Source organism: Vulpes lagopus, chromosome 19, assembly GCF_018345385.1.
Source record: "Vulpes lagopus strain Blue_001 chromosome 19, ASM1834538v1, whole genome shotgun sequence".
In the NCBI taxonomy this organism is placed as follows: Eukaryota; Metazoa; Chordata; class Mammalia; order Carnivora; family Canidae; genus Vulpes; species Vulpes lagopus.
Genome location: NC_054842.1, coordinates 50044970 through 50068296, shown reverse-complemented (window position 1 = coordinate 50068296; position 23327 = coordinate 50044970). Strand labels below are relative to the sequence as shown.

At 45.0% G+C, this 23327-nt stretch overlaps 1 protein-coding gene across 4 annotated transcripts in view; it reads left to right on the top strand.

Moving 5' to 3' along the window:
• The window catches only part of PLCH1 (phospholipase C eta 1), a 192625-nt gene that overhangs the window by 149446 nt on the left and 19852 nt on the right, over positions 1–23327 (top strand). For all 4 annotated transcript variants that reach the window (XM_041734565.1, XM_041734568.1, XM_041734567.1 and 1 more), the window contains exons 9-13: positions 932–1052; positions 6693–6864; positions 10932–11039; positions 18891–19052; positions 22531–22602. In XM_041734565.1, the coding sequence (XP_041590499.1) occupies positions 932–1052; positions 6693–6864; positions 10932–11039; positions 18891–19052; positions 22531–22602 (635 nt within the window). The remainder of the gene's footprint in view (positions 1–931; positions 1053–6692; positions 6865–10931; positions 11040–18890; positions 19053–22530; positions 22603–23327) is intronic.

Genomic DNA, 23327 nt, shown 5'->3' with positions numbered 1-23327 from the left:
TTTTTTTTGAAGATAAAAAAAAAAGGCTTCTCCTTTTGCCTGTGTCTCTGCCCCTCTAGTGAATAAATAAAAAAAATATTTTAAAAACCCCATATCAATATTATCAATAACAATCACAATTACTGGGGCAGCCCCGGTGGCTCAGTGGTTTAGCGTCACCTTTAGCCCAGGGTATGATCCTAGAGACCCAGGATCGAGTCCCATGTTGGGCTCCCTGCATGGAGCCTGCTTCTCCCTCTGCCTGTGTCCCTGCCTCTTTCTCTCTCTGTGTCTGTCATAAATAAATAAAATCTTAAAAAAAAATCACAATTACTATGTATCATGCAGGATTGTAAGCAGCTTTACATAGTCACCACTCAAGCTTATGATGCAAATGCGACCATCATTTCCTTTTATCAATGGGGGAAAGCAAGGCTTTAAAATGATTCAGTCATTTGCCCATATTTTATAGCTACTGTAGATTAATAAAATGAAAATCTAATAGAAACACGATGAGTTTAAGAGAATAGTAATGAAAAACTCTCTTACCGATTTGAGAGGGTCACTGCAATTTACTAAAGGACTTTAGTAAACTGAAAATGAAGAAGTGAAATTAGAGAAACCACCTGTTAAGAAGTGGCACTATCCTTGGGCATTCTTGATTGGATTTAGATTGATTTCCAATGAGCTTTCTTAGTAAATGCTTGGTTGCTTGTGAATATGACATCTTTGCTAACTATAAGCACTTAGAAAGAAATCATTTATTATCTTTAATTCCTTATTCTGATAAATATGCCAGAGCACCCATCTGTCTGTCTGATAATCTTTGTTGTGATCGTAACATGTATAATCTCAAATAATAAACTTAAAATAATATTCGCCTGATAGTTCCAGAAACATTAGCAAATACCGGCAGCTTTGCATTGTTGATGTGAAGTTCTGTTTTTGGCAGTTGACTGTTGGGATGGCCCAGATGGAGAGCCAGTGGTCCACCATGGTTACACTCTGACTTCAAAAATTCTCTTCAGAGATGTTGTGGAGACCATCAACAAGCACGCCTTTGTGAAGAACGAGTAAGTACAGCAACATTTGGGAGCTAAGCCTGCACACAGAGCATTGGCTGATGCGCCACAACTATAACACCACACACCCTCCCTTGGAGCCTTCGTCTCCCTTCCTATGACCCTAGTTCTCTCCTTCCTTCCCAACAAAACATTGTGAGCAAATAAAATGGGCTCCATGTTTGTACTTCCTCATGCTCCATTTATTTCTTACCCCATTCTACCTCAAAACATTGGTCCCTTGAAGCATGTTCTTGCAGAGATAGACCTCAGCATTTCTAGAGTGTTCAGAAAGTCTGGAAATGTAGGTTCCTGTGCATGATAAATAGTTTATTGATATTATATTACAGTACAGTAAAACAGGTTCATCAGCTTGCTGAATGTCCTAAACATACTGAAATGTCTAGCATCTTTGTGTCACTCGTCTCTTCCTTAGCATGGGATAGTGGTGACTCTTTTCTCCTCAATACTTGCTTTCTTGTGGGCCTTCTATTATAATATTCCCTTCTATGCTGTCATTGATTTGCACTTTTTTTTTTTTTTGGCCCGTGGTCTTCTAATCCATTTCCCCATTCCTCTATAATAGTCACTGTTTCTTAAGTTGCTGCCATTATTCTACTTCTGGGTTAATTATATGTCCAGAACTTTCCCCTAAGTTTCAGAGCTATGTAGAAAAATGCTTAGTAAAAAAAAAAAATCACCTGAGTATCCCATAGGTACCTCAAAATCTAGAAATGTCATTATTTATTCAGGTGTTTAATGGTGTCTGCTCTAAGCCAGGCCTACTGCAATAGGTGCAGAAAACCAAACCACGGCACAGAACAAAGAAGACCCCTACCATCATGGAGCTTGCATCCCAAACTCAACTCAGCGTCTCATAATGCCAAACCTCCTCTGGCTCTGTTTCCATTTATTTAGGGGCAGCCCTGTCTGCCAGTGTCGTTAGCCAAAAACCAAATCATCCTAGATTCAGCCAATTCTTGGCAATTGTACCTCCTAAATTATCTTTTGGCTACATTTTCATTTCCCTTTGGGTCATCCTCTACACAGGTGCGATATTTCCCCTCCTAAAAAGATTACGCATGATGTTACCACAGGGAGCTTCTGAAGGACTTTAAGAATTGTAACATCTTCCACCATTGCTCCACAGAGATGGAGGTTTCTGCCCTTATTGTCTTTTGGATTCCCTAGTGACCCCGGTTCTTTCACAACTCCCTACCTCATTGCCTGGTACATTCTTCCCACCTGCCTAATCCTTATTCATTTTTCCAGACTGCTTAGACATTGTCCCTCTGGCAAACTTACTGATACACCAGCTGATGTAAATGCTCTTTTCTCTGTTCCTGGCACCCTGAGCATATTTCTATTTTATCTATGTAAGTACTTTTATAGCTCTTGGTTTCCTGCCTTCTTTTGATTTTTTTTTTAAGATTTTATTTATTTATTTATGAGAGACACAGAGAGAGAGAGACAGACAGAGAGAGGCAGAGACACAGGCAGAGGGAGAAGCAGGCTCCATGCAGGGAGGCCGATGTGGGACTCGATCCCTGGACCCCGGGGTCATACCCTGGGCCAAAGGCAGATGTTCAACCGCTGAGCCACACCCAGGTGTCCCTCTTTTGAGTCTTTAAGACCATGAGCTCATTGGAAATATGGGTCTGTATCTTATTCATGTTTTTATTGCCTAGCAGGTGCCTGCAATATACCGGACAGCTAAGAAATGATTTTTTTTAATTAAAAGAAAAAAAACTACAATTGCATAAAATTAATTTCATGAAAGTTCATAGCCTTTAAAATCTTTAATATTTAGTCTTCATATTTATTAACCATGAGGTTGGGCAGCCCCGGTGGCTCAGCAGTTTAGCGCCACCTTCAGCCCGGGATGTGATCCTAGACCTGGGATCTAGTCCCAATTCGGGCTCCCTGTATGGAGCCTGCTTCTCCCTCTGCCTGTGTCTCAGCCTCTCTCTGTCTGTCTCTCATGAATAAATAAATAAAATCTTTAAAAAAAAACCCCCAAAAACCATGAGGTTAAATTGCTGTTACAATGAAAGATGCGCCCTGCCTGGCAGGTTTGTTTTGTGCTATCTGCCCCATGCAAGAATCCCAAGCACTGGAATCTGATGGGTCTTTTCTACCCCGATTGCTACCAGTTTTAGCAAAGTCAAGGAAATGATTTTGCCATTGTTTTCCAAAATGTGACCTTGGGTGCTGAAAAGGCCGCCACGTTGGAGGATCCTCTGATGACTTGGTGCTTACTTCAAGTTTGGGAATACTTAGAGGAGAAAAGCACTTTACTTAAAAGTTAATATGCTTATTTAGCCCATTTTTTAAATAAATAATTAATTAATTAATTAATTTATATTTAGCTCATTTTATTTTATTTTTATTTATTTATGATAGTCACACACAGAGAGAGAGAGAGGCAGAGACATAGGCAGAGGGAGAAGCAGGCTTCATGCACTGGGAGCCCGACGTGGGATTCGATCCCGGGTCTCCAGGATCACACCCTGGGCCAAAGGCAGGCGCTAAACCGCTGCGCCACCCAGGGATCCCCTATTTAGCCCATTTTAAAAGTTCAGTCTTTTCCTTTTCTTTCTCAGACCTTATTTATACCCAGGTTTGTCAACATTGGCACTAATGACATTTTGGACCAGAGAACTCTTTGTTGGGGCTGCGAGGTGCTGTCTTATACATTGTAAGATGGTTAGTGGTGTCCTGTAAGATGTCCTGTTTACATCTTCCACACGTGGAGTGTCATTAGCATTCCCTTCAACTTCCCATTTTGTGACCACCAAAAATGTGTTCAGACATCGGCAAATATCTACCTGGGAAGGGCACCACAGACTCCCTTGTCCCCAGTTGAGAAGCGCTGCTTTACTTTGAGTATCGTTAGACACTGAGAGGCTTTTTATAAACAGACTGATGACTTAAAAATTCATTGTTAGGGGGCACCTGGGTGGCTCAGCGGTTGAGCGTCTGTCTTCGGCTCAGGTCGTGACCCCGGGGTCCCGGGATCGAGTCCCACATCAGGCTTCCTGCATGGAGCCTGCTTCTCCCTCTGCCTCTGTCTCTGCCTCTCTCTGCGTCTCTCATGAATAAATAAATAAAATCTTTTAAAAAATTTATTCATTGTTCAAACTCCTTGATGTGATTGCATAGACAATCTTTTGCTAGTTTGTCGTGTTTTTCTCTCTTTCTGACACTCCAGGATGAAACCCATGTGAACACAAGAGTCAACAGGTTATAGGAGGGTAACACACTCCAGTCACAAAGGTTCATCTCTTGTATTTCCTTTGGCATCCAGTTTTACTAAAGAGGAGAGAGTAATTTCAGGAGGTCCTTGTCACAAGAGCCCAGGAGTAAAATTGTTTTTCTCTAGTAGATATATGAGCCAATTTAAATATTGCTTTATATACTCAGGAAAATATATATGGCCTATTGCTCCAGAAGATATATGATGGAAAAGTAGAAAGAAATAGCAACAAGCTAAATTTGGAATAATCTCTTATTCTGAAGAAAGAATGAAGTCAGAAGAAGAGTAAGATCAGTGATCAGCAGTCTGGTTGAGGTTCACATTCTGTGCACAGCAGCCCAAGGGCTGGGGGACAGTGAATGCTTGGCCTTTTTTCCTTTCTGCAAATGAAGACTAGGATATAATTCTATACAGCTGATTTTTTTAGTGCTTGGGATAGGATGCTCTAAGTCACCAAATTCCATTAAGATCTCTTATCCTCAATAGTGATTTTCAAGCTGGGGGCTGATGATACATTTTGAAATATCTGCTCTTAGGGATGCTCGGTGGTCTGTTAGATGTTATTAGACACTCTTTAAATTGGATTTATTTAAGTTTTTACACTGAAGTTTATTTTTTGTTAGAGTATAACTGACACACAAGGTTACATTAGTTTCAGGTGTAGAGCTTATAGTGATTTGAGTTTATACATCGTGCTGTGTTCACCACAAGTGTAGCTCCCAGCTGTCACCCTACAATGTTATTACAGTATCATTGACTCCGCTCCTTATGCTTTACCTTTTATTCCCAGGACTTATTCATTCCACATAACTGGAAGCACGTACCTTCCCCCCCCCCCCCCCCCCAGTTTGCCTAGCCCCTCGTGCCCCTTGCCCTCTGGCAGTTTATTCTCTGTATTTATCAGGTCTGATTCTGCATTCTGTTTGTTTATCCATTTGTTTTCTTCTTAGATACCACGTATAAGTGAAATCATAAGGCATTTGTCTTTCTCAGTCTTATTTCACTTAGCAGGATACCCTCTAGGTCCATCCATGTTGTTGCAAATGGCACAACCTCATCCTTTTTTGCGGCTGAGTAATATTCCTGTGTAGAGTGAGTGTGTGTGTGTGTGTGTGTGTACATCACATCTTCCTCACACATTTGTCTATCAGTGGACACTTCGGTAGCTTCCATCTCTTGGCTATTGTAAATAATGCCATAATAAACATAGGGGTTTATGTCTTTTTGAATTAGCATTTTTGGGTTTTTTTGGGGGGGTAAATACCCAGTAATGGAATTGTTGGATCATATGGCAGTTCTATTTTTAACTTCTTGAGGAACCTTCATACGGTTTTCCACAGTGGCTGCACTAGTTTACATTCCCACCAATAGCATTTGAGGGTTTCTCTTTCTTCACATCCTCACCAACACTTGTGTCCTGTGTTTTTCGTTTTAGCCATTCTGATGGGTGTAAGGTGATCTCTTATGTGGTTTTGATTTACATTTCCCTGATGGTGATGTTGAGCATCTTTTTGTGTGTCTGTTGGCCATATGTATATCTTTTTGGAAATATGACTACGCAGGTCCATTGCCCATTTTTTAATTTGATTTTTTTGGAGGCTTTTGGTGTTGAGTTGTATGAGTTCTTTATATATTTTGGATATAACCCCTTTGTGGGTGTATCACTTGCAAATATCTTTTCTTATTTAGTAGGATGCCTTTTGTTGACGGTTTCCTTCACTGTGGAAAACCTTTTTATTTTGATGTAGTCCCAATAGTTTATTTTTGCTTTTATTTCCCTTGCCTTAGATGGCATATCTAGAAAAATATTGGTACAGGTGATGTCAGAAAAATTACTGTGCTCTCTTCAAGGGTTTTTGTGGTTTGAGGCCTTACATTGAGATCTTTAATCCATTCTGAGTTTATTTTTGAGCATGGTGTTAGATAGTGACCCAGTTTCATTCTTTTGCATGCTGCTGTCCAGTTTTCTTAGCACCATTTATTGAAGAGACTGTCTTTCTCCATTATATATCTTTTGCTCCTTTAGATTTTTGAATAAATAAGATGAATTTACGTTATATGAGCTTTCTTTCTTTGGACATATCTCTCAAAATTTTATTTTTTTCTTTTAAAAGAGACATACTGTATATACCATTTTTTTTAAAAAAGCAAAATATTAATGGAAGTCATCCCACATGGTTGGTATTTTGTGCAGCCATTATGCCAGGAAAAATATATTTATTTGGTCAGCAGAGTTTCTTTAAACATGCATCTTCCATCTTTCTCATTTTAATCACCACCGCTTTCACAAATTCTGTCACTAGGGTTGTAAGAACGTAATAAAATAGAATGGTTTTCAAACACCCCTGGCAGTTGCCTGTACTTGATGCTTTTAGAATATGTCATTGTCCTCTTAGGTTCCCGGTCATACTGTCCATTGAGAATCACTGCAGTGTCCAGCAACAGAGGAAGATTGCTCAGTACCTGAAAGGAATATTTGGAGACAAACTGGACCTGTCATCTGTAGACACCGGAGAGACCAAACAGCTTCCAAGCCCTCAAAGTTTGAAAGGCAAAATCCTAGTGAAGGTAATTACCTCAAGGAATCTAGTAAAAGGCATTTAGAAGCCCTTCTTCCCTTAAGGCCTGAAAACTGGTTTATCAAGAGGACAATAGAGTCAATATTTGAAGGATCCTCTGAGTTTGCGTATGCACCTTGTTCCTATTTATTAATAATTATACCTCCAGAAAGAGCTTATTATTGACTGATCACGTATTTGTTTTTGACTGGGATTTGTTTTTGTGGAGTGAGAAGATCAATACTGTAAACCAAATGTTAATATGTTAGTCTGTAATAGTTTACACTCGCGAGAAGTGTATGTATCAGTGCGTGGGGCACAGGGGAAGGGAAGGCTCCTTGTGTGTCCAGATCTTTTTCTTTTTTTGTGTGTGTGTGTCCATATCTGAAAGTGTTTCTTTCATATTCTTCTCTCCCATTTCAAGCTCCAATAACTGTCTGTCAAAAAAAAAAAAAAAAACAAAAGAAAGAAAAAGAAAAAGCAAACAAACGACAGTCTTTACGGTTGATCAGCCTTGGTTATGTAAGTGAGAGGAGCTTGCTTCAAAGCAGAGCATAGGCACAGACAAAATGCCCACAGGACTCGTGTGTATGCGAAGGAGCAGTAGGTGAATAGAATGACATTTTATGAACAGATTTTCTGAGGGAAGAAATTTACTACCTGCAATGAATATTTTTTAATACAAAGAAGAACCCAAAAAACAGTTATTTGAGATCTCACATGGCTGACTCTGTGATTTTACTTAATTCCAGTTAATTTTGTGTGTTTGCACTAAATCCATCTTGGATAGTTGTATTATTTTGAGACTAAAAATCCAAGGAAGAGCAGCAGGGTTTTAATATTCAAATTGGGTTACATTTTACTTAAAAGAAACGTGTACCAAAAAAATCAAATATCACAAAGGAGGCATAAGAAAGTCAAACTGTAATTTCCTAGGAATACTTTAACAGGGGCTCCAAGGGAGGTCAGCAAATGGGAAAAATATGAAGTACTCATCTTTGGAATTGGTCAAAACTGGTTTTTCTATCAGTTAAATGAGAATCATAGACTGAATCTGTCGGGCATTTGTACGTGTGAAAGCATTTTGAATAAAAGCTCCAAATAATGTGAGAGATAACATGAAGGTCAATTTTCCTGAAGTCTTGATAAAACAAACTCTTGTGGTAAAAACTAATTGCTGGGTTAAAAAGCTAAGTGCCACCTTAATAGTTTTGCTTAATAGTTTTCCTGTTTCCTATAGTCTTTAGCCAGTAGTCAGAAGGTTAAATGCAGAGTAAGTCCATTTGATCGAAATACTTCCCTTTTGGACAGTGGAACTTAAGGTAGAAAGTTGATATGAATTGAGTCCCTTCTGCATGATTGGACTTTGGGCCATTTGTCCTACAATGTCCTGGGGCTTCTGGGCCCCCGGGTGCGCCAGAACCAGATGATCTGGGACACTCATTGGGAGGAGTGGCAACAGCATGGGCCGCAAGCATTTCAGGGCATTTAAGGTTCATTTGCTGGTAGCAACGTTCTTCAGACTTTAAAGAGACCTCCCAGATCTATGGACCGACGTGTTTCCATTTGAAGCAAAAATAAAAGAACTGGTTTTCCTATGCTCCTTTAGCCGAGAGCAATCTTTGGTCCAAAAGCCACCATTTTAGCAGCTCCTGACCACTTTAGAGATTGACAAGTTGTTTATTATTATAATGTACATACTTTCCAATCATATATTTATATCTGTATCTATATATCTATATCCCCACACTTATCTCCTGAAAAGCAAATAAAAAATTGCTTTTGAACAGAAATGATAACAAACTTAGTGATTTTCCATAGGCTTTTATTGCTGAAACAAACTGTATCTGGTCCAGGCTTCTTACTTTTTACAGATACGAATCATAGTGTCATTACCACACTCATTGGATCATGCAGCGTGGAGGTGAGCGGCTGCTATGGTTCTAGTCTCTAGAATATTTCCATGTATCATGGACCAATGAATCTAATGCTTGATCACTCCTGCATGCAGTAGTCCATAGATCAAAAAGAGACCCCTCAAGACACCTGGGCATTCTTTGACTCAGGTCCTTGAGTCATTAAGCTGTGCCTTAATTTATTCTATAATTTTCCTTAGGGGTACTCGTTGATAAGAAGCTTTAAGAAACCATGTTCTGTTGCATTGCTTTTCTTCCTGTCTTGCCTGAATAAATTATCTTTTGAGAACCAGGAATGTGAAAGAGTTGGCAAAAAAAATATGGCCCTGGTGTCTTTTAACTCCATTTTAAATGGATGGAAAGTTAGGGCACCCGTGGATGCTCAGAGCAGGCCAGTTTCTCTCTCTGTCCCCGCACCTACCACCACACGTACCTGAAAGGAAGCTAGAGCTTGGTGTGGCTGCCCTATCAGCTCGTCACTGTGTGCCCATCACGGTTACACTTTTGTTTCCATCTTGTGGTATCAGAACTGTTCCTGTCATTCAAGGATTGTTACTCCTTCCCTGTGGATGTTACTTCTCATCTTTGTTAGCTCTGTTCTGCTTTAACGTTTAAAAAATATGTTGGCTCTGTTCTATTTCAAAAGGGGGAATTGCCATCATGACATTTTAAATGTCTTGTGTACTGGTCCATCTCGGTTGTCAGTCATTGTGCCCAAAACAAAAGTTGACTCTGAATAAGTAATCGGTGGTGAATAAATGAAGGAGGTCGTGACCTCACCGTCTATGTTCCTGAACGTGTCTGGTCGCTGCTTAGTTGAAAACCTTATTTCTGGGGCTGCTATATTAACATAGCTACTCCATAGTGTGCCCTCTCAAATAAAGAAAAATAAATTCATTTTATAGAAGCCTTCTGTATCAGAAAAGACTTAAAATAACATATAGGCAGAGATACTTTAATTCTGAGCTGTTTTGTTATTAACAACACACGGGAGGAAGTGAAAAAACGTTCTGTTACATTTACTTAGAATTACAGGTAAGTATTACCCATGTAGAAACGAACTAGGGGTGGTGGAAGGGGAGGAGGGCGGGTGTTGGAGGGGAATGGGTGACGGGCACTTAGGCGGACACTTGACGCGATGAGCACGGGGTGTTTTTCTGTATGTTGGTAAATTGAACACCAATAAAAATTAATTAAAAAAAGAATAAAAAAAAGTATTACCCATGTATCTGCATCTATCTCTAAACGTGTTCGTGTGAAAAAGAAAGAGTGTAGTTTTCAGTTTTGCAGACCGCGCGTACAAATACGGAGTGTAATACATATCAGTATAAAGGGAAGTTAAATCTCACACTTTTAATCCTATAAGCGACCCTCTGTAAGTCGAAGAAAATGTTTAAATATACAAACCCTAAGAGTTTGGAGTCTTAATATACATCTTGCTCTCATTATGTAAATGATTTAATCAGCTTTGAAATGATCAGTGTGCTGAGGACCCAAGGCCAAGAGCTTTGGGTATCAGGGAAGGTGCAGGAGAATGGGGACAGAGAATTCTCTGGAAACCTGACTCTGCTGGTGACCCTGTGCAGGGAGGGAGTAGGTGGAGGGAAACCCCAGCATGCTGAAGGAAGCCAGTGATGGTGTGGAGAGTGGGAATACTAAAAGTCACTGGGGTTGGAGTTTAGAAAACATCAGCCTCAATAGCAGTCTGCTGATGATATTTAAAAATTCTTCATTATTTTTGGCTGTCAAACATATATGAACGTCCTTCCATCCTCCTCCATCCCTGTATTTTAAGGAATCCCCTCATTGATCCCTGGGTGGCGCAGCGGTTTGTGCGCCTGCCTTTGGCCCAGGGCGCGACCCTGGAGACCCGGGATCGAATCCCACATCGGGCTCCCAGTGCATGGAGCCTGCTTCTCCCTCTGCCTGTGTCTCTGCCTCTCTCTCTCTGTGACTATCATAAATAAATAAAAATTAAAAAAAAAAAAAAAAAGGAATCCCCTCATAGTGGCCAAAAATGCTAGATGTTTGCTTTTCTTGGTCGCAGAACTAGGATGTAGGCACATGATCTAGATGCATCTCCCAATCAAATGAACCTGCCCCGGATATCAGACACCTGCACTATTTCCATTTTTAAATTGGGTGTGTTGCTCCACTTCAGGGCAAGAAGCTGCCTTATCATCTTGGGGACGATGCAGAGGAGGGGGAAGTTTCCGACGAAGACAGCGCAGATGAAATTGAAGATGAGTGCAAGTTCAAGCTCCATTACGTGAGTCACAGATTTAGTTGTGATTTTTGACCCCAGTGTGTGGCAGTAAAAATTGCTGCTGTGTTGGAATCCTCACAATATGGTGGCCGTGGTGCAAAAGGGATAGTCTTGGAAAGTTACTTTGTTTTTGGGCAAGACACTCAGATGCTTATTGAGTCAAGGGCTTTGCGTTAGAAGGAATGTTCATGATTAACCTGTCTGACCCTCTGTCTCGAGGGAGAAATCCTCTCCCCATTTCAGCTTTGTCAAAATTCAAATTGCTGCTGGAAATGTCATGGTGACATGAAATGAGCTGGCCCTAGCGTGCTCTCCTCTGCCTCTTGCTAGCAGCCCTACTATGCTGCTTGTCAAGGCCGGCCTGCAGGACCCAGCGGTGCGTGGCCTGCTCCTCTAGGATGCCCATTCTTGCCCTAGGAAAATGTACCTTGGATCAGAGGATTTCCGAGCTCTTCCAGAATTGAGACCCTTGGCTAAATCTTTAGTTTGCCACGTCTTAGATAAAGTGGCACCGGATAGTTTGCTCTCTGCATGGTGCTTCAGACCCCTGTGGCTGGATCAAGGTGCTACCTTTGTGTAAAAAAAAAGAAAGAAAGAAAAAAAGCATCATTTAACCAGGGAATCCAAAGTAAATGCAATGCAAACCTATGCAAACCTAGAGGAAATGTAAAGCTTAAAGAGATACCCCCCATCTCCTCGTGGAGGGTTTGGGATTTCTTACCCTTCTCCCACCTCTACGACTCCTACGATTGTCAGGATCACATGGCAGCCTGAGGGCAGTACCCCCCTCACATTAGCTTGTTTGTAGGGTTTGCAGTTTGACTTTTGTGGAGAAGTTGTATTCCTCTAGAGACCGGGACTCATTCTTCCCTCTGAAACAGAGAAATTATACACAGAATTTTCTAATCTGCATCATTGCCGTGAATTCAGCTATTACATTACTAAAAACAGTGCAATAGTAACTCTCTGAAATAGTAACTAATATGGCTTGCTGTGGTTACCGAAGGAGCCAGCCTTACTCCAAAGTGGACATGAGGCTAAAGACGGCCAACCTCTCAGTTGACACTTTTTTTTCTTGGCTTTAGTGCAACTCAAAAAGGATGAAGTGGGGAAGATTCAGCTTCAATTGAAAAGGAAAAATTACATCTGTATTAATTTGTTGCCTCTTAATAGTTTATATCAGCTCAAATACCACTAATAGGGCTATGGTTGCAGAACATTAATCTGAATAGATTTTATACAAGCAAAAATGGTTAATATATTAAACTGTTGATTTTTTTACTCTTCCGGAAGCTTACTATTTTTGTTATCACTTAATATGCAATTGTGGATAATGTAGCTCTATTTTCTAAGCTATATTTTATAAACCAAATTTTAGTCTCTGATCTCCATTATCTTTGCATCTTATTTCCAAAATCTCTTGATTGCCAGCCTCAGAGTAGCCTATCGTTTGGGAGCAGGGAACAGAGCAGCTTGACTAAGTTACATAGTTAGGGAATGCTGTTTTTGGTGAAAACGAGTAGTGGAAGTTTAGCTACCATCACAACATAGTCATTTATTGCTCTGAGTAAAAGCCAAGTCGTCCTGGTTTCTAAATCCACCCAGTTATATAACTTTTCTTCTAATATCAGTGAGCTCCTAACTTTTCATGTTAAGTATCTGTGATTACGAAGGAGAGTTTGCTGTCGTTTTATGGAAACACGTCACTAACTTCACCTGTGCGATTATCCCGCTGATTCTTCCCGTCTTCAAAGGCTCCTAGTTGGTTTCTAGGAAGCCACACAGGTAGGTAGTTTAGAACATGACTCTGTAAAGATAGGTATGATCCTTCATGCGGATCCTTTGATTTGGGCTTTAGCAAAAGCAAAGAGCACCTAAATTGTGAAGTTTTACAGGTTATCTCTTTGTTAGACTCTAGGAAGAGAATATACATAAAGGAACAAATATTCTTTTTTTTTTTTTTTTTAGGAACAAATATTCTAGTGGAGATAGATAAAGTTTTTGCTCCACTTTCGAATCCCTTTTCCTTATTTTTGAGCTCTTCTGAGAAAAGGCCGTGCTGTGCTTAGAAAGCCAAAGAGTTACTCTGTAATCAGGCAATTTATAGTCTTATTGTCAGCACAGGGCTCAAATGCCTTATCGGAGTGTCGAATGTAAATTGCCCGATCGCATTTTTGCAAAAGAGGATGTACTGTGCATAGCTTATGTGAAACCGATAATTACCGTAGTGGAGCTCTTACCCTCAGTTTTAAGTTAACGGAATGTGATTAGCTTTACAAATTATATCTGAATTATTGCCACAAATAAAAATTTTAGCTTAGCGTTCATGAGCATCAGATTGTTAACCCTCATGAGGCTTATCCAAGCTTCTCGGGCATGTTGAACACATTTTTTTTACCGAGCATCTCCTTTTGGAAACGCAGCCATCATGTTGTAGGTGTTGGGCACCTATCAGTAGACAAAACACACAAAAATCTACAAAAATCTTTGCCTTCATGAATTTTACGCATTAATGGGTGAAGAAGAGAATGAACAAGAAATAAGATAAGTGACAAGTGCCAAAGGAAAAGAAGGGGGGTAAGGAGCGGCTTGGTTGGTCAGGCGTCCGACTCTTCATTTTGCTCGGGTCATGATCTCGGGGTCCTGGGATCAGTCTCATGTCGGCTCTGAGCTCAGCGGCGGTCTGCCTAAGGGTTCTCTCCCTCTCGCTCTGCCCCTCCTCCCACTTGCACACACTTTCTCTTTGTCTCTTTAAAATAAAAATCAAGAAATCCCTATAAAAGGGAGGGAAGGAGCTGGTGTGAGCATGCCTGTGTGTACAGTGTGAAAAGTCTACTGAAGATGGGATGGCCAGCAACGGTCTCACTGGGAAAATAACAGAAGAGCAATTACCCGAAAGTAGTGAAGAGCGAGCCATGTGGATATGTGGGGAAAAGCATTCCAGGCAGAGGGAACAGCAAACGCAAAGGTCAGAAGCCACGCTCGAGGTTCCTGCGCGTTCCCTAGCGTTAGAAGCAGAATGGGAGGCAGGAGCTTCCTTCTGGGCCTCTTCTTCCCCCTGGTCTGCTGTTACTTCCTAAATAGTGTTTTGTGTTTAAGATTTTACTTATTTATTTGAGAGACAGAGAGAGTGCAAGAGAGGGAGAGGGAGAATCTGAAGCAGACTGTGTGCTGAGTGGACGCTGGGCTCGATCCCACGACCGGGGGTGGGGTGGGGGGCGGCGTGTAATAAATTCTCTCTGTTGTTGAATTAGTTGAACCCTTTAAGCTTCTGCCTCATATTATTTTGTGGCTTCAGCCATCAAGAAAAGCCAGGCAGGGATATATAAGCTCCACGGACAAGCCAGTGTGTTCAGTGCCTCAAGAATCACAACGGCTCAAAAACACAGGGGAAAGCAGCTTCCTTTCAAGCGCGGCACAGTTATCTAACAGGTCGGATTCGGTGGGGCCCGCTCACCATTATTCACCTCTACGGGGTTCTCTCATGTCAGGGTGACTTATAGACAGTCCACCCCTGTATTTCTTTTCCCCTTCGCCGAGTCATTCACTGTCTTCCTCCCTGTGCTCTGGGGACCTATATGGGGCCGGCCTCGTAGGCCCCAGTCCTAGCTCTCGGTGGGTCTTGTACGTGCCGCCCACCCCAGAAACACCAGGCCTCCCGACAGGTTGTCAGTGAGCCCTCGTGCGGTCACCCTGTGGAGAACCCCGAGCGACTCCTGGCACGTGACATCAGATACCATCAGTGACAAGAGCGGCAGGAGCAGCCCCGTGGTTGCCAACGTGGGTCCCGGCCGGGCCCGGGCCAGAGGGTGCTCGGAGGGAGCAAAAGGCGGGAGGGAGCCGACGCTCGGACGTGAACCTCAGAGAAGCTGTCGCTGAGCTCAAGACTTCGAGATCCCAGGCGCGGGAAGCCCTGAGGCCTTCCCAGGGGGGCTGACACATGTCCCGTGTCTCCGAGGCGTTAGCCTTGGGGCAGGGGACATCTGGGGAGGCGAGATCCTCCAAATTCCTGCTTGGTTTCAGGGTGAAGGTCCTCGGCTTGGGTGGCAGAGTGACAGGGGAACTTTTGGAAGGCCCAGGGCCTCCGAGGGCCCTGGGCCTGGCCGCGGGATGGGGGGCTCCACTTGAGGAGGGCCCCCCTTGAGGGGCAGCCCGGGGCCAGCTCCCCTTCCCTGCTGTTCCTGAGCCCCGAGCTGGGCCTGTGGTTCTGCCCCCCCCCCCCCCCGCCCCGCTTTCCCAGGCGCCCGTCAGTCTCACCCTGGAGACAAAACCAGAACGCGTTTGGGGGAATTCCAGCTTTCTGGAAGGATTTTTTTTTTGGTGGATTCTCCTAGATGAGAGTGACCTTGCAGACACGGGAATTAGGGACCCCGATTTCTTCTCCGGTGGCGACCACTCCCACGCAGATAAGGGGCTGCCTCCCCCCACCCCAGCAGCTGCAGCCTCCTTCCTCTGCCGCTGGCTCAGGGAGCCAAGGGGAGAAGCTCAGCGCTGCAGGTGCACCGCGGCCCCGTGGGGCCCAGCAGCCACCCCAGGGCCCGAGGGCAGCGGATGCGGTCCCCGAGTGCGCCCAGACTCTGGAGGGTGTGAAGGGAATAACCTGGGCCTCGGTGTTAAGCCTCCCTGCGCCCCGGGGCCGGGGGAGCACACCGAGGCTTCCCGGGGGCCGCCGCGTGCCCTGGGCGTGCCAGCTGCTCCCCCCAACAGACGTGCTCCCCGCCAGGCCCCCCGCTCACCCGATCCTGTGTTGGGAGTCGCGCCCCTGGGATTCTCCTCCTTCCAATCTTAAGTGAAACCTGCCATTTCCCCAGAGGGATCGCGGGGCTGCATTTCCCGGACGTCCTGTAGGAACAACGGTCGTCGACATACGAGCCTGCTCGCCCCTCATCTGCCCCAAGGATTGGTCTTTCTCTGTGCCAGTATCCGAGGGGTGGCTGCAGCATGATGCGGCGAGATGCACCCAGAATTTTGAATCGGGAGCCTTAGGTTCGAGTCCCTCTGCGGCCGCTTCCCGGGCACGTGTGTTTGGACAAGTTCTGAATCTTTCTGCTTCTACGTCATGACTAAATTTGGCTAACCCAGCGGCCGCCACTTTACAGGTGTTGGCAGCTTGCACGAAGTGTCATCGTATGATTGTATTTTGTGAATCCTAGCATGATATATACAGTCTTAGCTGCTTTTTTCTGTATTTTCCTGTGCTTCCGCCCCCCTGCCCCCGTGTCCCTCTGATTTCCTAGTTCTTAGAGATCCTGTTTGTCTTCCCTACGCTCTCACTGGTGTTGGGATGCTGCCACTCTACTCTCTGCCCTATAATCAACCCTCCTTCATTGTAGGAGGTTGATTTGTGGCCTTGTTTGGAACAGGAGTCTCTGTAGATGTTATTAGGTGAGGGCTGTGGAGATGAGATCACCCTGGATTCACCAGGTGGGCTTTAAAGATCCAATGACAGGCCCAACGTCCTCATAAGAAGAGGAGAGGACGCAGCAGAAGCAGGGGCCGCACGAGAGGGCCACGTGAAGACAGAGGCAGAGACTGGAGTCAGGCTGACAAGCTGAGGAACGCCAGGAGCCACCGTAAATGGGAAGAAGCAAGGCGGGGAGTCTCTTCCCGGAGGAGGGAGTCTCCCTCTGCTGACACCCTGATGTCATGCTTCTGACTTCTAGGACCGCCAGGCAGTGACTAGATTTGTGGCAACTTGTTACAACAGCCGCGGGAAATGAATATACCCATTGTCTAAGACGTGGCTCGGTTTCCTCGGCTCTTGGAAGTCCTCCCCAAGGCTGGAGGACCAGCCCTTCCTCTCTGCGCGTGCTGCCCCTCGCTTCTATCGCTTGCACCTGCCTGAGTAGTCAGCCATCCACGTGTCTGTCTTCTCCGTGACAGCCAGGGTTCTGCGACGGTCGGCTTGGGCTTTTTTTTTTTTTTTTTTTTTGACCTTGGGCTTTAGTCCTGGCTCCTCACCTGGCATTTAGCAGCCGTGTGGGTTTGTAGAAGTCTTGCTCTCTAGCTCTCATCTTGGGATCCCTGGGTGGCGCAGCGGTTTGGCGCCTGCCTTTGGCCCAGGGCGTGATCCCGGAGACCCGGGATCGAATCCCAAGTCGGCTCCCGGTGCATGGAGCCTGCTTCTCCCTCTGCCTGTGTCTCTGCCTCTCTCTCTCTCTGTGACTATCATAAATAAATAAAAAAAACAAAACAAAAAAAAGCTCTCATCTTTGTTAAATCCCTCCCTAGCACCCTGGCCTAGGTGCTGGGTGCTAGGTGCTCCTGGTGCTGGGAGTGGGAGCCAGCGTGTCTGGCTTTGCCTCCCTAGGCCCCTGTCCTGTTTCCGCACATGTGGCCAGGTTAATACTATTTCTAAAATACTACTCAGCAGCTCCGTGCCTCCGGCGCTCACGTACCTCTGCCGTTGGCCCTACAGTACATTTCCAGCTCTATCTGCCAGTTGGCTGCTCCGTGGCCTTGTGCTCCAAGTTCACTTGCGCGCCCCTGGAACGCTGGCCGACAGGAGAGCCGCCCTCTCCATCGCTGTTGCGGAGCCCTAGACATCGCCCTGTGCGTAGGGAGCGTCTTGGCCGCCCGGCAGGAGCGCGGTGCTCCTCAGAACTGCGGTTGGACTGGCCGTCCGTGCTCGCTGCGGGCACTGGCATCCAGACAATCAGCTTTTCCATCTCCGCATCGCCTCCGGGTCGCGAGGGCCTTCGCTGCAGTGAGGCGCCTTGTTAGCTGGCTAAGTTTAAAGACCCTCCCGAGTGGGACTGATTGTAACACAGGGACGGCCAGCAGCCTCTTCTGACGTAGGCTTATTTTCCCAGATTTCCCCTCTTGGCATTCATAGGGCTTTCTCTTACAAGACTTCGTGAAAATAGAAGACGTGGCTAGACCGCGGCCTGGCTCTACAGGGATCGGACAGACGATGTCCTAGCAGCAGACGTGCGAGGAGACGACGGGCCTTCAGCTTTGGGCGAGGATGCGGGCGCTGTGGCGTGGAGGAGGACCGCTTTCCTTCACTGTCGGCGGGCCCGGGCCCCGCAGGTGCTGGGTCCCGGGGGACACGAAAGGAGCTGAGGAGCCCGGGGCCGCCGGTGTCGGGCAGGGCAGGGTGGCCAAAAGGTCGTGCTAAGAAAGGCTTCAATCTGTGTCCCCTGATCACCTCAGGACCCCCTAAATTGCCATCTGGACCTGAGCACCGCTTTATCGTCCAAAACATTTGAAGTTATTTGTGATCTTAAAGTAATGTGAATGCCGAATCGTGGCACAGGTCAGTAGTGAGGTCCCTTTAGTTACACGTTGGGATCAGACATAGGAAAGAAAATGTTATCTCAGAATAATCCTCAATTCCGGAGATTTCCATAGCATTCTTTTCCCTCCCGTAGTGAACAAAGCGGCTTTTTTTTTTTTTTTTTTTAAGTAGCCTATTTTTTGCTCAAAGTTACCTATGTGGAAATAGCAAACTTAGTTTTCAAATTCTCTCCTTCACCTTCTCTTTCTCGAAAATGCAACGTAGCTTGGTGGGAAGGACTTGGGAGGCCTGGGTTTGAATCCTGCCTCAGCTCCTTACCACTTTGTGACCTCGAGCAATTTAATTTCTCGGAACATCAGGTGCTGCATCTCTGAAAGGAGACCTTGCCAGGCTCTTGAGGGTGGAATAGGGTCATAGTAATCATTACTTTTGGGGGGTGGGATTATTGTGTGTGGGGGGGAGCGGGAAGGACCAAAAGCGATACGATGTGCTTACCCTCTTACAGGCAATTGAAAGCTAATCAGATTATAGAAGCGAAGTCGGCGCGAACGTAGGGCGCGTTCTGATTCTGTGTTTCTTAAAGGAAATAATTTCCGCTGCTTGATTCTTTGCAGAATAATGGGACCACTGAGCATCAGGTGGAGTCCTTCATAAGGAAAAAACTGGAGTCACTGTTGAAAGAATCTCAAATCCGAGACAAGGAAGATCCCGATAGCTTCACAGTGAGGGCGCTACTGAGGGCCACGCACGAGGGCTTAAATGCACACCTGAAGCAGGTACGCACACCCGAAACAGGGGTATGACTCCTGCCCGTACGTGTCCTCCGGCAGGAAAAAAAAGACAGAACCTCGTACTCCTGTTTCTGATCATTTGCCACCTGCGAACCTCTCCGGTCTCTTCCGTTTGCATCCTCATACCCCTCGAGAAGCGAAAACCCCCTGTGGCAAAAGGATGCGAGAAGTTACTAGACGCGCGCGGGCGGGAGGTGGAAGTTACCCGAGTACCTGCTTCACCGGGACCCCGGGGACCAAGCACGGTGGCCCCGCACCCCACTTGCCCGCCTGCTCAGCAGGGGGGCGGGCTTGAACCCCCAGGTGCCCCCCACCCCTCCCCATCCGTTGCTCTCCGTGCTGCATTGGTTGTGCACCCTGAGCGCTGAGCGCATCTTCCATCCCTTCCACTCCTCGGGTCCGTGGCCGGGTCCCTGTCTAGGCCCGTGTCAGCCGTCACCTGCGCCTTTCTTGCCCTGCTTCAGTCTAATCTCCGCTCTGAAACTAGCGTGATGTCTTAAAAATGTGAATCTGCTCACGTCCCTCGACCGTTCAGAGTGTTCAGTGGCTTCCGTTGTGACGGGGGTGACTACAAACCCTAACCAGGCTCTCAGGATCTGCGTCACTGCATCCTTGTCTCCCGCTCAGATCTTCCCTTTTCCCTGTCACGCTGCTTCCCACAGTCGTCCCACCGACCACAGCTGTTTGTGCGCCATGGTCTTCCTCACGGCCTTTCCCTCCGTCTGGAACATTCCATTCCTACATCTGCCCTGGCTGACACTCCTACTTGTAAATTCCAGCTTCAGTGCGAAGCCCCGAATGAGTCCTGCCTTGACCTGGGACTGGATTCGTTGTCCGCTTTACACTGTCCGTGATAGCCTGTGATAGCTTCTCTTTTCTGAAGCTTTTTTTTTTTTTTAACACATTTGGAATTATTTGCTCAATATCTATCTTCTCAACTAGATTAGAGGTTCCATGAAGACCAGAACCACGCCAGTCTTAAATGACCATTATGTTTCCAACTCATTATAGTGCCTGGGCCGTAGTACAGCTTCCAGAAGATGTTGTTGAGTGAATGAATGATTTGGGCTCCGGCTGATATTTTAACTCTGCTTTCTAATAGAAATATCCGAAATGGACAAGGAAAAAGGAGGGTGGGCTTATTGATATTATCACTGCAGGCCACTGAGGGCTCTTATCCTGGCCCAGAGGAGATTCGGGAAGTCACTGGCTCAGCTAGTAGCAGACGTCCCTGCTCCTGCGGCCTGTCCTCCAGGACTCAGGGATCACCAGGCAGAGGGAGGACCATACGGGGTGACCACCCTTCCTCTCTAGAGTTTGTGCTGAGCTCTGGTTGGGCAGCTTAGCTCATGCACCCACCCCTAACCTAATCACCGTGGCCTTGAACACGTGGAACAATAGCTTGCCAAGGATATAGGATAATATTGGCTGGTTAGTGTCAAAGAGAAGTTACCTGGAAGTGGTGCCGAGGCTAGCTAGGCCCTCTGACGCTGCATGTTAGAGAGGCAGAATGGAACACTGGGGAGGCAACTGAAATATGAATTGCAGTGTGACTGCCCTTACCACTGATCATACAACTCTGAATTTTCTTTCTTTTTTTTCTTTTAAAGATTTCATGTATTTATTTATTTGAGAGGGAAAGAGCATGAACACAGGGAGGGGCAGATGAAGAGGGAGAAGCAGCCTCCCCAGTGAGCAGGGAACCCGATGTGGGTTCAATCCCAAGACCCTGGGATCATGACCTGAGCCGAAGGCAGCCGCTTAACTTGACTGAGCCACCCAGGTGCCCCAGCTCTGAATTTTCTTAAAAATTTCTGTAAATAGCAATAAACTCCTTCCCTTCCACTTTCCCCTTCCAACCGTTTAGTTTTAACCACACCAATGTCTGTAAAATTAGCTCATTCAGCTAGCTCACCTTAATTTCTGCTTCTTGTTCTTAGTGAATTCTCATTGGCTAATCTGGGCCACTCATTTCCCCTGAGGCTTTTGGAGAAGGCTTTGCTCCATCCTCCTAGATCATTCCAATTGGACAGGCCACCGCGGGTCTTGGAGATTTGGGATGAAACAAATTAAACCCACCTTTCTTTTGTTATCCACGTAAGAAATCCTAATGATAACTTGCCTATCATAAGGTAAGATGGTAAGGGATCTCAAATTTCCAAGATGTTGTGGAGCAAACCTCATCCCCGTTTCTTATTCTTTCCTTTCCGTTAAATCTGGGTGACTCTAAGAATGCATTAGACCCATAAAGTGGAGCCTGTGACTTTAATACACCGGGCTGTAGAGTGTTGAGGTTTTTACTACTGCTGTTGCAGTGTGGCTCTTGTGACCATATCCAGCTACCTTCTTAACTCCAGGGTTTTTGTACAGTTGATGATCAGCTTGAGTAGATCTTCACAAGCAGTCCATGCACATTAACCAGGCAAATGAAATTACCCTGTAAAAACCCCCTTCCAGTCGCCCAGCATTTTCTGAACTGTCCCTTTCCCCAGCCAATTCTTAACCTTCCCCTGTCCCCACCACCAGTTACATCTTCAATTAGTCTCTATGGATATATGTCAGCGCCTCCCTGGCCTTTTGGTTTTAGGTAGTTTTGCTCACACACATTTTTTTCCATTTCTGTGGTTGTCTCTGCTTCTTCTTTGCTTGGCCAGAAGTCCCAGGAAGATGGGGCCTGCCGATCTCTCCTAGCAGCATGTCATGAGCCACGAACCAGCTAATACAGAGTTTTAGGGATGACAATTGAGAAAGAGTCTAAACCCTTTTGGCAGAGTGGCCTTTTCTTTCCCCTAATGAGAGATAGACTTGAGAGAGGAGATCTCTACCCTGGAAAATTAAACCACATGAAGAAAATGTCAGAGGCTACAAATACCTCTTCCAAATGCTCAACTACAGAAGGAGTTAATTTCAATGAACAGATAAGCTCTCTTGTGGTTAACTTAAACGAACAAAAACAATCTTATTACCTAGTAGATGTGCGTGGGTTTTATTTATTTTTAATGTTTTAAAATCCCAAGTAGCAATATTCGATCAATGCGATTGTTATTATTATTTTTTATTCAACAGACTTGGTGCTTAAAGACTTTTGGTGATTTTTCAAAATTTAATCTATTTTTAACTCAAAATGACTTATCCCCATCAAGAGCATTCAGAGGAATACATCCTGTGCTGTAGAGATCCTGCACAGCTGGACATTCCTGAGAGGCCCTTGACACCAGTTTTGGGGAAGCTGTTGGCAGTTACTATCTCCCGGTTGGCGCCCAGATTTCTCCATTCCAGCGTCTCCCTCTCTTGAGGCAGACTCCACGACTTTTGGGGTAGTGATGGTGTGGGACAGGAAAAAAATGAACAGGACCTGCTTGTTCTACCTAAGGCAGAGAGGGTTCCCTGCCATTCCACCAGAACTAAGGAAAAAACTAAAGCAAGGAAGAAAAATAGTCATATCATGTTTTTATTTACTCAGCATCCAGATGTGAAGGAAAATGGGAAGAAATCACATGGACGAACCCTCATGACCAACTTTGGAAAACATAAGGTATGAATTAAGAGTGACAAATGTGCATAACCCAATTAAACAAGAGACTGGACAGGACAGTATCATCATAACCTTAGAATAACTGATGATTTCTTAAATAGGACCCCAGAAAAAAAAAAGATTGATAAAGATAAAGATTGAGAAACTACTGTTACTTAATAAGCAAGTAGCCTACTTGGGAAGAGTATTTTTGATACACGTATCCAACAAAGGACTTCTATCCTGGATATATAAAGAACTCTTACAAATCCATAAAAAGATACCATAATCTTTTTTAAAGACTTGTTTTAGAGAGACAGAGTGAGAGAGAGCATGCCCAAGCAGGGGGAGGAGCAGAGGGAGAGAATTTTCAAGCAGACTCTCTGCTGAGCCCAGAGCCTGATGCGGGGGCTCAGTCCCACAACCCATGAGATCATGATCTGAGCCGAAACCAAGAGTCAGATGCTTAATGGACTGAGTCACCCTGGCGCCCCCATAGTTCTTATTAAAAGGGCAAAAAACTTAAGTGGCCTTTCACAGAAGAAGATTTCTAAACGGCTAGTACAGAAAAGGTGCTCACCCTTATCAATCCTCTAGGAAATGCAAATTAAATGATGATGAGATTTCGTATATACCCTTCACAATAGTAGAAATAAAATGATTGACAGCACCAAGGGTCAGTGAGGACGCCAAGCAACTTCAACTTTATACACTGCTAATGGGAGTGTGCGTTTGTGCAGTCACTT